At 42.2% G+C, this 13,773-nt stretch overlaps 1 protein-coding gene across 2 annotated transcripts in view; it reads right to left on the bottom strand.

Annotated features, from left to right (window-relative positions):
* LOC125452745 (cAMP-specific 3',5'-cyclic phosphodiesterase 7B-like) overlaps positions 1-13,773 on the bottom strand; it is a 151,683-nt gene that overhangs the window by 31,097 nt on the left and 106,813 nt on the right. For both annotated transcript variants that reach the window (XM_048531503.2, XM_048531504.2), the window contains exons 5-7: positions 12,077-12,140; positions 4,866-4,961; positions 1,283-1,383 (exon numbers count right to left, since the gene is read on the bottom strand). In XM_048531503.2, the coding sequence (XP_048387460.1) occupies positions 1,283-1,383; positions 4,866-4,961; positions 12,077-12,140 (261 nt within the window). The remainder of the gene's footprint in view (positions 1-1,282; positions 1,384-4,865; positions 4,962-12,076; positions 12,141-13,773) is intronic.

Here is a 13,773-nt window from a genome sequence, read left to right as displayed (position 1 = left end):
GAGCTTGACAAGCATGATAAAGAGATAAACACACATATCTTCCACTCAGGCAAAATCCTGATTGAAAATGTAGCAAGGAGCAGTTGTGATTAATTGCCTGTTGTCTACCTCTATTGCAATTTCCAGGATCAGCCAATATAGGAAATGTTACCTATAGTGCCAAAAGCAAGACAAATGAACCCAGTCAACAACCACCTCATCAATCTTCTATTGATTATCAGCAAAGAGAGGGAAGGGGAGCTGTCAACAGTACTACCAAGCAGGACTTTTTTTTAGATTAGATTCCCTACCGTGTGGAAATAGGCCACACCGCCCTTTGATGCATCCCACCCAGACCCATCCCCCTATAACCCACACACCCTGAACACTATGGGCAATTTAGCACGGCCAATCCACCTAGCCTCCACATCTTTGGACTGTGGGAGGAAACCGGAGCACCCGGAGGAAACCCACATAGACACGGGGAGAATGTTCAAACTCCACACAGACGGTCGCCCGAGGCCGGAATCGAACCCATGTCCCTGGCGCTGTGAGGCTGCAGTGCTAACCACTGAGCCACCGTGCCACTCCAAAGTGAAACCTGGCAACTGATTCTCAGTTTGGATTTTACATGGCCATTTGGTTCAAGAAATACAGCCTTGGTCCAAATATAAACAAGAGGGTTGAATTCGAGGTGGGGTAAGAATGTCAGCCCTTGACATCAACAGTTAAGTGGTTCAACAGCAGCCAGGGCAAAGTAAATCCAATTGATTGACACTTTATCCACCAACTTATACATTCACACATTCTATCATCAATGTACAGTGACAGCTACAAGATCCTCTGTAATAACTCACCAAGGCTCCTTTGGCAGCATGTTCCAAACTCAAGGCTTCTACTGTTTAGAAGGACAGGGGCAACATGGATCACCACCCCCTTTTAGTTCCCATCCACCTGCTCACTATCCTAACTTGAAACTATATCACCATCCCTTCACTGTTGCAGGGTCAAAATTGTGGAACTTCTTCCCCAAAAGCATTGTAGATATACCTACACCTCAGAGGCTACAGCGGTTCACCAGCACCTTCCCCAAGATAATTAGGGATGGGCAATAAAAATTGCATGGCCAGCAACTCCCACAGATCACGAAAGAAAGAAAAAGCAAAACAGAAGACAAAACAGTCATAAAAGAAATTGCTTTCAGGCCTATGTTTCTCTTCAAGTTGCCTTTTTAAAGAAATGCTTATAAAAGATATTTTAAAATCCTTTTTATTCATTGAATGTAAAATAGGTTCATTCATACCTTTGGTTCTTTTAGATAGCAGTGCATTGCCTGAGTCACATCAGCAGCATGAACAGCATTATGGTATGGGTTTTGGCTGTGATAATCCTCTTGAATCATGACTGGTAGGGATGAAAATGTAAGTTAAGTACAAATTTACCACTGTAAAGGTCTGAAGCAGTAGCTGCACAACCATAAAGTTTTTAGTGTGTATTTTAAAACATTTACCTGGTGGAATCAAAGATTAGTAACCAAAGTAAAATGCCTGGTGTTCTCTAGGAGCATAAACCAGATTTTATTTAGCACGAGACGTTAACATTCCTCACTTTCTTCTCCTCAAGGCAGCAGCAATTGCAGGAGTACATACTTACAAATTTCCACTGCCATTTTGTTTGACTATATGCCTTGTGTTGGTGACATTGTTGCTATGTAACTAATTTTGTAACTGAAGAAGTTGTACCTAGGTACCTTTGTAACCAAGATGGCGCTGTAAATGGCAACTCAAACTTTTCACCGTACTCATTCGAGGACATGTGACAATAAAGCTAATTCAATTCAATTCAATTCAATTTTGAATCAGCTAAGATTTACAAGGATGTTGCTGGGGCTGAAAAATTTGAGCTCTAGGGAGAGGGTGGGCAGGCTGGGACTTCTTTCCCCAGAGCCTTAGAAGCTGAGGGGTGGCCTTATAGAGGTTTATAAAGTCATGAGGGGCATGGTTAGAGTGAATAGCCAAGGTCTTTATCCCAGGGTAGGGGAGTCCAATTCTGGAGGGCACAGGTTTAAGGTGAGAGGGGAACGATACAAAAGGACCTGCAGGGCAACTTTTTCACACAAGGGTGGTGCATGTATGGAAGGAGCTGCCAGAGGAAGTGGTGGAGGCTGGTACAATTACAGCGTTTAAAAGGCACTGGAAAGGTACATGAATAGGAAATGTTTTGAGGGATGCGGGTTAAATATTGGCAAACAGTCCTAGGTCAGATTGGGATGTCTGTTTGGTGTGACGAATTGGGCCAAAGAGCCTGTTTCCGTGCTGTATATCTCTATGACTCTATGAGGTGTCACTGGATGTGAGTGCCCCCATTTTACCTTCCTTACCGCTGATTTTCATCTTCCATCCGTCTGTGGTAACATGATTGAGCATAAGAATCCATCCATTCACAGAATGAACTGGCTCTTCTCATCAAGTCTTTTTTCCTTGTTTTAGATCTACTTTGTCACAAGGATAAAAATTTTAAGGCAAAACCAATCTGAGTCACTTCTGTGCAGCTCTGAGCCACTTACAAAAGATTTTGGCCCGATCCACATAAATTAGCAATAGCCTGACCTAAGCAAAGATAAAGTTTATAACATCACAAGGGGCAGAGATAAAGTGATTGACAAGGGTCTTTTCCCTAGGGTGGGGGAGTTCAAAACTAGGGGGCATATTTTTAAGGTGAGAGGAGAAAGTTTTAAAAAGGACGTGAGTGGCAAGGTTTTTACACAGAGACTTGTGTGTGGAAGTGTTGGATGCAGGTATGGTTACAACGTTTAAAAGACACTTGAATAAGTTCATGAGCAGGAAAGATTTGGAGGGATATGGGCCAAATGCAGGCAGGTGGGACTAGCTTAGTTTGGGAACATGGTTGGCATGGACTGGTTGGACAGAACAATCTGTTTCCATGCTCTGTCATTCTATAATAGGATATCAATCCAAAATCAGTGGCATATCCTACAACAGATTTACCCCTCAAAATGGAAAGCCATAGTATAAAAATGAAAAAAAAAGTAAGTTGGATTATTTACCAAAGGTATAAAGGTATGAGGTTGTTGGCTTGATTGCTGAGCTGGCTGCTTATTGTACAGACATTTGGTCACCATGCTAGGTAATGTGACCATCCTAGCCAAAGCCAATCATTGACACGCACAGAAATTCCTAAAAGCCTGGTTTTCGACCCATAATGCAATCGACAAACATGTCGAATTAGACCCCATATACAAATGCATGCAAAAAGGAACTGGAAATGACACAACACAACTTAACAGATCAGATCATATAAATTCCAAGCGGAGTAGAACAACATCGCTTCATCAGAGGCCGCACTGATGATATCACCTAGCATGGTGACCAAATGTCAGTATGATAACCAGCCAGCTCAGCTAGCAAGCCAACAACCTCACCCACAACCTGAGTTACAAATCTTCTCAAGAACCTTAGAAGTATAAAAGCATGGTATTGCACCCTACACATCACCTGTGGGTGTTCCAAGTTACAGGGCACTGAATTCTTAGTATCTGATGTATACTGTGCATTTTAATGTGCCCTGAGTCCTAATATCTTCAATGGAGTTGAAGTGGCACCAAACGAAACATACCTGCTCTAGGCCTGAACATATCTTTCCTGTTTCTCTTCTATCTCTCCTCATGTTCTTTAAAAGTTCATTTTGTCATAAAACACTTGTCCCCCTCCACTCTGCTGACGTCATTCTTATTAAACTGTTGATTGCCAAATATCTCTTCCAAACTTCCTAGCTAGCCAACATTGTAAATTGCCCCTCTCCTCAGTATCTTTACATTCTATTTCAAAATCACCGCCATCACTTTTTCAATCGAAAACCTTGGATATTGAAAACTATTTTTCCATCCACTCTCCTTTTTCTTTCCAAAGTCCTTCAGCATATTGTCGCCCATCAAATCTGTGCTGAATTTTTCTGCAACTCTCCAATTCCACCTCAATGTTAGTACTGAAATGACTAAAAGTCAAAGTAAGAAATAATCATTACTGGACTAATAATCCAGAGAACAAGAACTCAAAATCCACCATTTGATTTGAGTGCAGATTAATAATCTGGAAACAGAAAACAACAATGGCATTTATAACAATGTCTATGAAGATATTACGATTGTTGTGAGGACCCAGCTGGCATCCTGACTAATGTCCTTAAAGGGAAGAAAAGCTGCAGTCCTTACCAGAACACAATTTCCTGAATTTCTCTACATTATCACAATTCACTACTACTTTCAAAATCTCCCACTATCTAAAGCCAGTTCTCCTTTAAGGACAACTAGGAGCAGTTGAAAAGTCATAGTGGACAGAAATTTATCTCAGGCAATGGTGTAAGTTAGTCATGTCAGATTAACTTCCCATTACATGTAGTGCATGGTTGTGAATTCAACTGAGCACAAAGTGTTATGTGTAACTCTTGGCTGATCCAATATCATTAGCTTTCTTCCACTGGCTGAAACAAATTTCGACCCCAGATGTTTCAACTCCAATACCTATACTTCCTGGTACATCATGAACCAATAATTACATTAAATGAGATGACCTCACTTTATGACAAAGCTAACAATGTAAGTTCGACAAGTGTGAGGCTGGATGAACACAGCAAGCCAAGCAGCGCCTGCTGTGTTCATCCAGCCTCACATTTTATTATCTTGGATTCTCCAGCATCTGCAGTTCCTATTATCTCTAAGTTCGACAAGTGTTCCCTGTGCCAGCACTGTTTCATTACTGTTGTGATAATTATTTTTAATAAAAAAGGTGCATCAACAATTTTCAGCATAATTATTTGACTCTGTACATGTAAAATATTTAACACTTTGATACATTGATTTGACCTACCTAAAAATCGGTGCAATTTTACCATATCCAACTGGAAGTGATGAATGAGACCATGGACATTAAACAGGTGACATAACAGGGTGACAAGGCTGTTCCCTGAAATAAAGGAAGAGCTCGTTGGTAACTAATCCACACTGGTGAAACTTACAACTGGTATTTACAAAAACAGTGATAGAATCATTCTATATTATAAAGATCAGGTTGGTGTATGATATTACTCCTGGATAGAGACATGGATTTGTGTTTCCATTTATTCTTGGTGGCAAGAGGACTTCAAAGTAGAACAGCCTCGATCAAACGTAGATTCTTCTCAGTACCCTCTGTACAAGGAGATTATTTCAATCAATTGTCCAAAAAAAAAGTTCACAATTCTTATTATATTTCGCCTCTTCTCATTATTTCTGGATGAAACACATTTAACAGAAGTAAAATTCAATTTCTCCATTGCTGCAATAAGTACTTCAAATGGTATATTCTTATGTCCATTTTAATTGATTAATGGTGTGATTAATGGTTCTTAAAATTCTAATACGCTGGTTAGTCAAATTATTTATTTCTGTGCCAGGCAAGATGAAATGAGTAACGTGCACAGGGATCAGTTCTAGGGTCTCAACCTTTTAGAATTTGGACGAAGGGACTGAAAGTACAGTTGCTAAATTTGCTGATGATGCGTTAGTAGGAAAGTAAGTTAAATATAGAAAGATTTGGAAAGTGGAGTACAATGTGGGAAAATGTGTAATTGTCCATTTCAGCAAGAGGAATAAAAAAGAAGCAGTTTGTCTAAATATAATGAGCTTGCAGAGCTCTGAGATACAGAGGGATCGCAGAAGGTTAGTATGCAGGCACAACAAGTAATTAGGAAAGCTAATAGACTATTGTGAGGATAACTTACAATAAAAGTAGACAGATTATGCTTCAGTTATATAGGGTGTTGCTAAGTCCACATCTCTTCTGTGAATGATTTGATTTCCTTATTTTAGGAAGGATGTAAATATGTTGGAAGCAGTTCAGAGAAGGTCTAGTAGACAAATACCTGCAGTAGACTGACTGGCTTATGATGAAATATGGGACAGACTAGGCCTTATCCACTAGAGTTTAGAATTGAAATATGTAAGGTCTAAGGGGGTCTTGATAGGATTCATGTGGAAAGGATGTTCCCTCCCATGGTAGAATCGAGAACTAGGTGCTACTATTTCAAGATAAAGGATCATCCATTAAAGATGAAGGTAAGGAGAAATATCTTCTCACAGAGGGTTGTGAATCTTTGGAAATCCCTTCTTCAAAAGGCATTGGAAGCAGAATCTTTGAATTATTTTTAAGCTGGAGTTAGATAAATTAGCAAGAGGGTGGAAGACTACTGGGGACAGGAGTGATCAGATTGGCCATGGTTTTATTGAATGGTACAACCATTCAGTGGGACAAATGGCCTACTCCTGTACCTAATCATGGAACCATAGAATCCCTGCAGTGTGGAAGTAGGCCATTCGGCCCAACGAGTCCACACCAACCCTATGAAGAGCACCCCACCCAGGCCCATCCCCCAACCTATCTCTATAACCCTGCATTTCCCACGGCCAATCTAGCTAACCTGCACATCTTTGGGAGAAAACAAGAGCACACGGAGGAAACCGACACAGACATGGGAAGAAACTATATATTTGTAATTTCACCTACTCCTTTGTAAGACTTTTTTTTTCTTTTTAGTTATTGGTTCTTTTTGGCCTATAACCATGTTTTGTTAAATCAAGGTTTCAAATTTTCCGATAAGTAAAAATAATATTAATAACCATTGTAAAAAATAGAGATCTTAGATGTTTATCACAAAACATGGAAACAAGACAAATTTGCTTTGCATTCCCCTTACATTTTACATCATAAAATACATTCTCTCGCACTCCTTATTGTTATAATAAATCTACATTGAACCACACGTTTTCAATATTCTTTTGAGTTGTTCAAAATTGCTCATAATATTTCAATCTCAACTTAATCAACCTAATCAATTTTGTTTTGGCTAAAGCAGAGTTGTGTCATGTTTTTTGAGGGTTTGTTCTCGTGAAGCCCAGCAACTACTCTCACTGCATCTTACCAAACTATCTACCCTGCCCATATGAAGTCTGTCACATCTGGCTCCAGCTCCATCTTACCTCGTGCCATTCTCAGAACAATGCACCACTTAGTACATTGCCACTGGGAGACTGGCATCCCTTGTGTCTGTGCCATTTTTAAAAGGCTGCTATGCCAGACCCACATTCCAAAGCTGCCCTACTCATTTATGGACAACCTGAACATGTCGGATAAGGGGAATGGCAATTCTAACTTCATGGTCGCACACAACATACCATGGGTTGATCACTCTGATGACAGGCGGCTGCAACATCAGGAAGCAGGATGCACAATGCAAAAACAGGGCACTGGATCTCACTGTCAAGGTCTTATCCTACAACGTTCCTTCCCAGGCCTCTGTGTCCGTACTGCTCCGAATGAGGTGGTCAGCGATGTTTGGGGCAGGGAGGTACAATAAGGGAGCTAATGCATTAGGACGGTCAGATATTAGGGGCCCATCAGATTTATGTCTTGTATAGTCCATGGATCTGTGTGGAATATTGTTTTCCTCTAAATGTCTTCATGCTGATGGGTCCTGCAGCCGTGGCAGCTCTTGACACTTACCCCACCGACTTCCAGTCTGGTCTCAGCCACATTGATCCCCATTGCTCACTTTCGGTTTCCAGCATGATGGAACGTGACAGTAAGAGCTCCTTGGCTAGTCGCTTCCTTCCTCTGTCTCTATTTATTGGTGAGCCCCCAAACAGCTGGATACCCATCACTGTATCCCCATAGGCTTCACATCTCCCCAGGTACACACACAACCTTTCTACAGCAGCCTACACTTGCTCACCTTTTGCTCCTAGCTCCCGGTATACGGGGTGACCCTTCATTTGCAAACATTATTGTTTCCCTTCGCAACCATCGCTCCTCCCTTATACCCTTCCGCCAGCCTGCTGCCACCACCCCCCCACCAATCCATGTCCTCTTTACACGGCAGGGATCCCATTATCCCCCCAACTCCCATTTTACCTTAGTTTCTGCAGACAGGCCTGAAGGACTGCCCATGGCCCACTCACTTGAGTGATGTAACCGGATGAGAAGTGCCCAGGCCGCAGACTGATATGTGTACATCCCCCGACCACATTAGCATTACCCTCCAGACTAGCTACTGTGGAGCCACATGACTAATTGTGATCCATTCCCTGGACCCCCTGACCAAGAAGAGTCTGACTGGGCTCCTGACCAGGGCCATTCCCCTGGACTGGTGAGGGAGGCTGCCCTTGAGTTACTCTGCCGGGATCCCTCTGACTAACAGATGCCTCAATGGACTCCAGTGAGGTCTACTCCTCTAAGAGTTTTTTACATGACAGTTCTTTAAATACATATGACTGCCTGCTTGCTGCACATGCCACATGTTTGCCATGAAAACTGTTGGCACATGACGGGGATGTGAGATTGACATAGCACACTGCTGCACAGCAAATGTCTGCTCCCTTTGATTGAGGACTGTTGACCAGGTAGACAAGCTCCCAGGATGAGGCACTCCACTCCCGTACATCCCAGATGTCCTCGTTCTTCAAGGGCCGCAACTTCCCCCTCAGGTGATCAAGAACGCCCTCGACTGTGTCTCCCGCATTTCCCGCAACTCATCCCTCACACACCCTCCCACGCAATAACCACCAAAAAGAGAACCCCCCAGTTCTCACCTACCACCCCACCGACCTCCGGGTACAACGCATCATCCTCCGACACTTCCGCAATCTACAATCCTACCTCACCACTAAAGATATTTTTCCGTCCCCACCCTTGTCTGCCTCTGGAGAGACCACTCTCTCCATGACTCCCTTGTCCGCTCCACACTCCCCTCCAACCCCACCACACCTGGCACTTTCCCCGGCAACCACAGGAAGTGTTACACTTGCCCCCACACCTCCTCCCCCACCCCTATCCCAGGCCCCAAGATGACTTTCCACATCAAGCAGATGTTCACCTGCACATCTGCCAATGCGGTATACCGCATCCGCTGTACCCGTTGTGGCTTCCTCTTCATTGGGGAAACCAAGTGGAGGCTTGAGGACTGCTTTGCAGAACACCTCAGCTCGGTTCGCAATAAACAACTGCACCTCCCAGTCACGAACCACTTTAACTCCCCCTCCCATTCCTCAGACGACATGTCCATCCTGGGCCTCCTGCAGTGCCACAATGATGCCACCTGTAGGTTGCAGGAACAGCAACTCATATTCCTGCTTTGGAACCCTGCAGCCCAATGGTATCAATGTGGATTTCACCAGCTTCAAAATCTCCCCTCCCCCCACTGCATCCCAAAACCAGCCCAGCTCGTCCCCACCCTAATCAGCAACTCAACACTGCCTAGTATGAATCTCATTTTGCCACTTGGTAAAAGCATAAAAGATTCAGGAAGATGTTCCCTATCTCAAGATGGACATCACTGGGCTTCTCATCCAGCTCTGTCACAGGATTATAGACCCCAAAAGTTTCTGCCCATTATCTTTCAATTCCACTATGTCAAAATTCTCCAAATGTTCCCTGCTTCTCTTTTGTGCTGCTAAAATGGCAGACATGTTTGTCTAATCTGAATCTTTATCAGAAGAGAGAGATGATGTGCCACTGGTAAGCAGCTTAAAGCAGAAGTAAAAAACAAGGTCCTTTGTCATGGAATGCTGTTGTCATTGATGGTGCACTGTTTCTTCATTGGCAAATTGCCTTTTGTTGATTTGTGTGGAATCATCTTTGATTACAATCTCCAGGCTCATTGATCTGCTGACGTTGCTTTGGCCCAATTTCTTTTGTACACGATCATTGCATTTGGACCAAGTGGCAGGGTCAACATAGTTCACATTGGTCACATTGGTGATAAGCCCACATCCTTTCACATCTCGATCCTCCTGCTGGCAGACATCATCATTTGGTGCACCATCCTATACATTATGACATGTGTCAAGCTCTACTACAGCTTGTGAGACTGAAGGCAAAACTGTCATCTCAGTGGGTTGAACCTTTGAGCCACAGTTCCTCTCATTTCCTTGAAGCTGTGGACCTCAGAAAGAAACCAGCTTGCTTTGCTTGTTCTTCTTCCTTTTTAGTCTTCTGTTTCAGATATTGTGTTCCTCCAGACAAGTTCTTTTCTCACAATCTTTCTCTGACATGATGCCACTCCCACGTCAAACATATGCTTGTGCTTTTCCTGAATGCAGTAGGAAGGTGAATTTGAAGCTTATGATTATGTCTAAACCCTCTCCGTCTCTTATTCCCTTATCCCTGGCACTGGCAGCCCAGGAAACCCATTCCCCTGGCTGCTCCTTTCTTAAATAATTCTCAAATTGATCCGATCTCCAATTTAAAAGTTGTTAATTGCCCGGCTGTGTTGAATTTGAGCTCAATGTCTGGCGTCAATTGCAAAGTTTTCCCACTGTAAGTATCCTGGTCCATGAAGCTCTGTTCATTAAAGTGACTGAGAATGAGACCGGGTGAGTGGACTAGCTAGGGTGGGGACCCAGAGGGGCTACAGTGAGTCTCAAGCAGCTGAGTCTGAAGGGCCCAAAACAATGGTTTTTATCAGCAGGCATGACAGGGGACCTAAACCAGCTCTTGTGTGAACACCACACGTGTTGCAGCAGCGTGCAAGTGAAGAAAGCAGCTGAAGGCTAAGGAAGGTGGCTGCTGAGAGCTGAGTAGCCACATCAAGGAAATCACAAGTCAAGTCTCAAAATGAACAGCTCGTGGGAAAGGTGTGACTGCAGGAAGTGGGGAGGGGGGGATAAGATTGGACACAGAGTATACCTTAAAATGCATCCTGATGTGGGAGAAGAAGTCAGGGTGCTGCAAATATGGAACGAGGAGAGCAGGGGGAACATGGGGTACTGCTAGGACAGTCTTCCTGATCCTGTTTGTTATTTTTGACTGCTGTTCCATGTAAGCTGAGCAGTGGCATGCACTGTCAGTCAACACTGTGAAGGGGTGGGGAGAGGCCAGAGAGAGGAGGAGGTACATAACTGCACAGAATGAGTAAAAGGAGGACTTGGAGGCAATGAGTATCTGTCAGAAGAGTGAGATAAAGGAAGCTGTGAAGAGGATACAATGAGGTTGTACATCAATATGGATGCATCAAGTCAGTGGGCAAAAATTGAGCAGATGGACTGTATGGATGCTCTGGCTCTCACTGTTCTACTCATGCTGTGTGCCACATTACTAACTCATCAGTATGACTGGTTAGGGTGATATATAATTGGTTACCCCATTCAAACAAATCCTGGAAGATGGCAACTTGCGGTGTGGAAGCAGGCTATTTGGCCCACTAAGTCAACACCAATCCTCTGAAGAGCATCCCACCCAGACCTAGCTGCCTACCCTATCCCTGTAAATCTGCAGTTCCCATGGCTAGTTCACCCAGCCAACATGTCCCTGGACACTTTGGGCAATCTAGCGTGGCCAATCCACGGAACCTGCAAATCTTTGGACTGTGGGAGGAAACCAGAACACCCAGAGAAAACGCACGCAGAAAAACATGTAAACTCCACACAGACAGTCAGCCAAGGGTGGAAATGAAATTGGGTCCCTAGCACTGTAAGGCAGCAGTGCTCACCACGGAGTTCTTGTCCCAAGAACTCTCAGTTCAGGTGCAAAACTGTTCAGAAACTCGCTGGGTGTAAAGAAATACTGGCTCAGTCTGTTCATTACTGGCTGAAAAGGCCAGCTCATTATGTCATTCACATCAAAGGCACTTGATTAGGTGCCAAAACATGCTGTTATTGATGTATACAGATCATTGGTAAGGTCGTATTTGGAATACTATGTGCAACTTTAGACAGCCTAACCTTCAAAAAGTACACAGATGTGCTGTTTCTTCTGAGAAATGCGTGAAGGATGATTCCAAAGCTTGTGTTTACGAAGAAAGAATTGCATTCTTGATTGAGTGGAAGCTCTTTTACCTCAGAGTCAGAGTTGTGGCATCAACTACCACCACAGAAACTTAACAATATGCTTATTTTGTTAGTCATAACATCTTGCAATTATATATTGTGATATCACTTTTTTAATCTGATAATAGAAAAGAGCAGGAAATGTACATTTTGGTAGGCACAGTACAATCTCCCTGATCAGCAGCGTACACCGATTTGTTAAGTGTTCAATGTTTAACTTACCATTCGTTAGTCGGTCAAACAAGAAAATGTCAAAATTCCACCTCCCAACTTTTGATAGCATGTGCTGAAATGAAGCAAACAGGGAAAACGAAATCAAATTTCATGCAGCTAAACACATGAAATTAACCCGTGATTACTTTCTTATTAATTAGAGTTACACCACGAAATTACTTCAGCTCAATAACTTCCTTTAGCATTGTTGGAACTTAACACAATTGACAGCAGTCTGTACTTTGAGGAAGGAGGGTACAGGCTTTCACACACCAGTCTCACTAAAACGGTTCCTTAGCAAATACTGTCAATTTCCTGTAAAAACTTAAGTTCATCATGACTATTGAACTACTTATTGAACACATAATAAGTAAAACACAAGACAGGGAATCACCGAAGGTATTTTATATTGAGTGCCAAATTGAAACAATAAAACGAGTGAATTACAAGATATGAAGAGGAACCTAATTGGAAGGAGAAAACAGCAAGTGACTTAACTAGATTAAACAGAAGTTCTATTTTCAACCTTACAATTGAACAAAATCATATAAATCCAATAAATGTGTCCTTTGATTTATATTTTGTTTAAAAATGGCCAACAGGACATAACAAACTGAAACATTTTGTCTTGCACCATTGGTGTCCCTTTGTTCAAGTCTGCTTCTTGTGTCCTATCTCTGACGTGTACAAGATAAAAGTTTCAACCTTTTGTCTCCTTTGAGCAATGTTTAAGTTCTGTTGTACAAGCAATTACTTACATTTTGTTTTCCTCATACCTCCTGTACTTTATCATCTTCCTCCAAAGGCCAGTGCAAATTATTTAGCTCATCTGATATTTTCTTGTTTTCAATTATATGCATGTTCCTTCTTTGGGGTGTACATTAACCGTATTCACCCTCTTTTTCTCAATATTATGGCAAAAACATTCCATGTTATTTCTCATGAGATTTTTTCTTAAATCTCATAATCCATTTTGCAACTCTTATTGTTTCCTTTGTGTACGATTGCTGTTCTTCATATATCTTCCAGCTCACAGGATCTCCACAAATCTTTGTATTTATGCCAACCTTTTTTTAAACTTTTCACTAGCTTTCAACTCTTTGTTAACAAGGTTATTTCACTGCATAAATAGAGATCTTGTCCTTTAGAACTAGGTTGAGGTATTGCACAAATACTTCTTTGAACATTTCCTATTTATTATAAATTATTATTTATATATAACTGATCCACCTGATTTACAGTGGTCAGTTTCTGTTTTATCACTTCAAAGGCAGCTGTAAATAAATTTAAGGGTTAGTCAGTGACTTACACTTCTCTCAAACCTAATATTAACTGCAATAAGGCATGGTCACTATTATCTAGGTGTTCCTTTACTGTTTGGTTGCTTACTAATTCTGCTTCACTGCTCAATGCTAAACTTTGAATGTCCTGACATCTGGTTGGTTCAAGTGTTTAATTCTTGAAAACAGAGTCAAACATACACAAGCTGCCTCACATTTAACAACAGAATTTGCTGCTTTCTTGTCTCTGGACTCTGCTCAGTTCTCCAAAGTTGGATACTTTCATGGGTTCACATAACTCATAAGACTGGGGGCATACACTCACCTACCAACATGATTGTCATGCTGGATATTGACCAAGAAATTAAAGCAGAGTTCCTTCCTCTAAAGGTAGAACTGAACAGCCTAAACAAAAGCCAAAACATG

This window comes from Stegostoma tigrinum, chromosome 4 (assembly GCF_030684315.1).
Source record: "Stegostoma tigrinum isolate sSteTig4 chromosome 4, sSteTig4.hap1, whole genome shotgun sequence".
Classification (NCBI taxonomy): Eukaryota; Metazoa; Chordata; class Chondrichthyes; order Orectolobiformes; family Stegostomatidae; genus Stegostoma; species Stegostoma tigrinum.
This window is presented reverse-complemented; position numbering and strand designations above follow the sequence as displayed.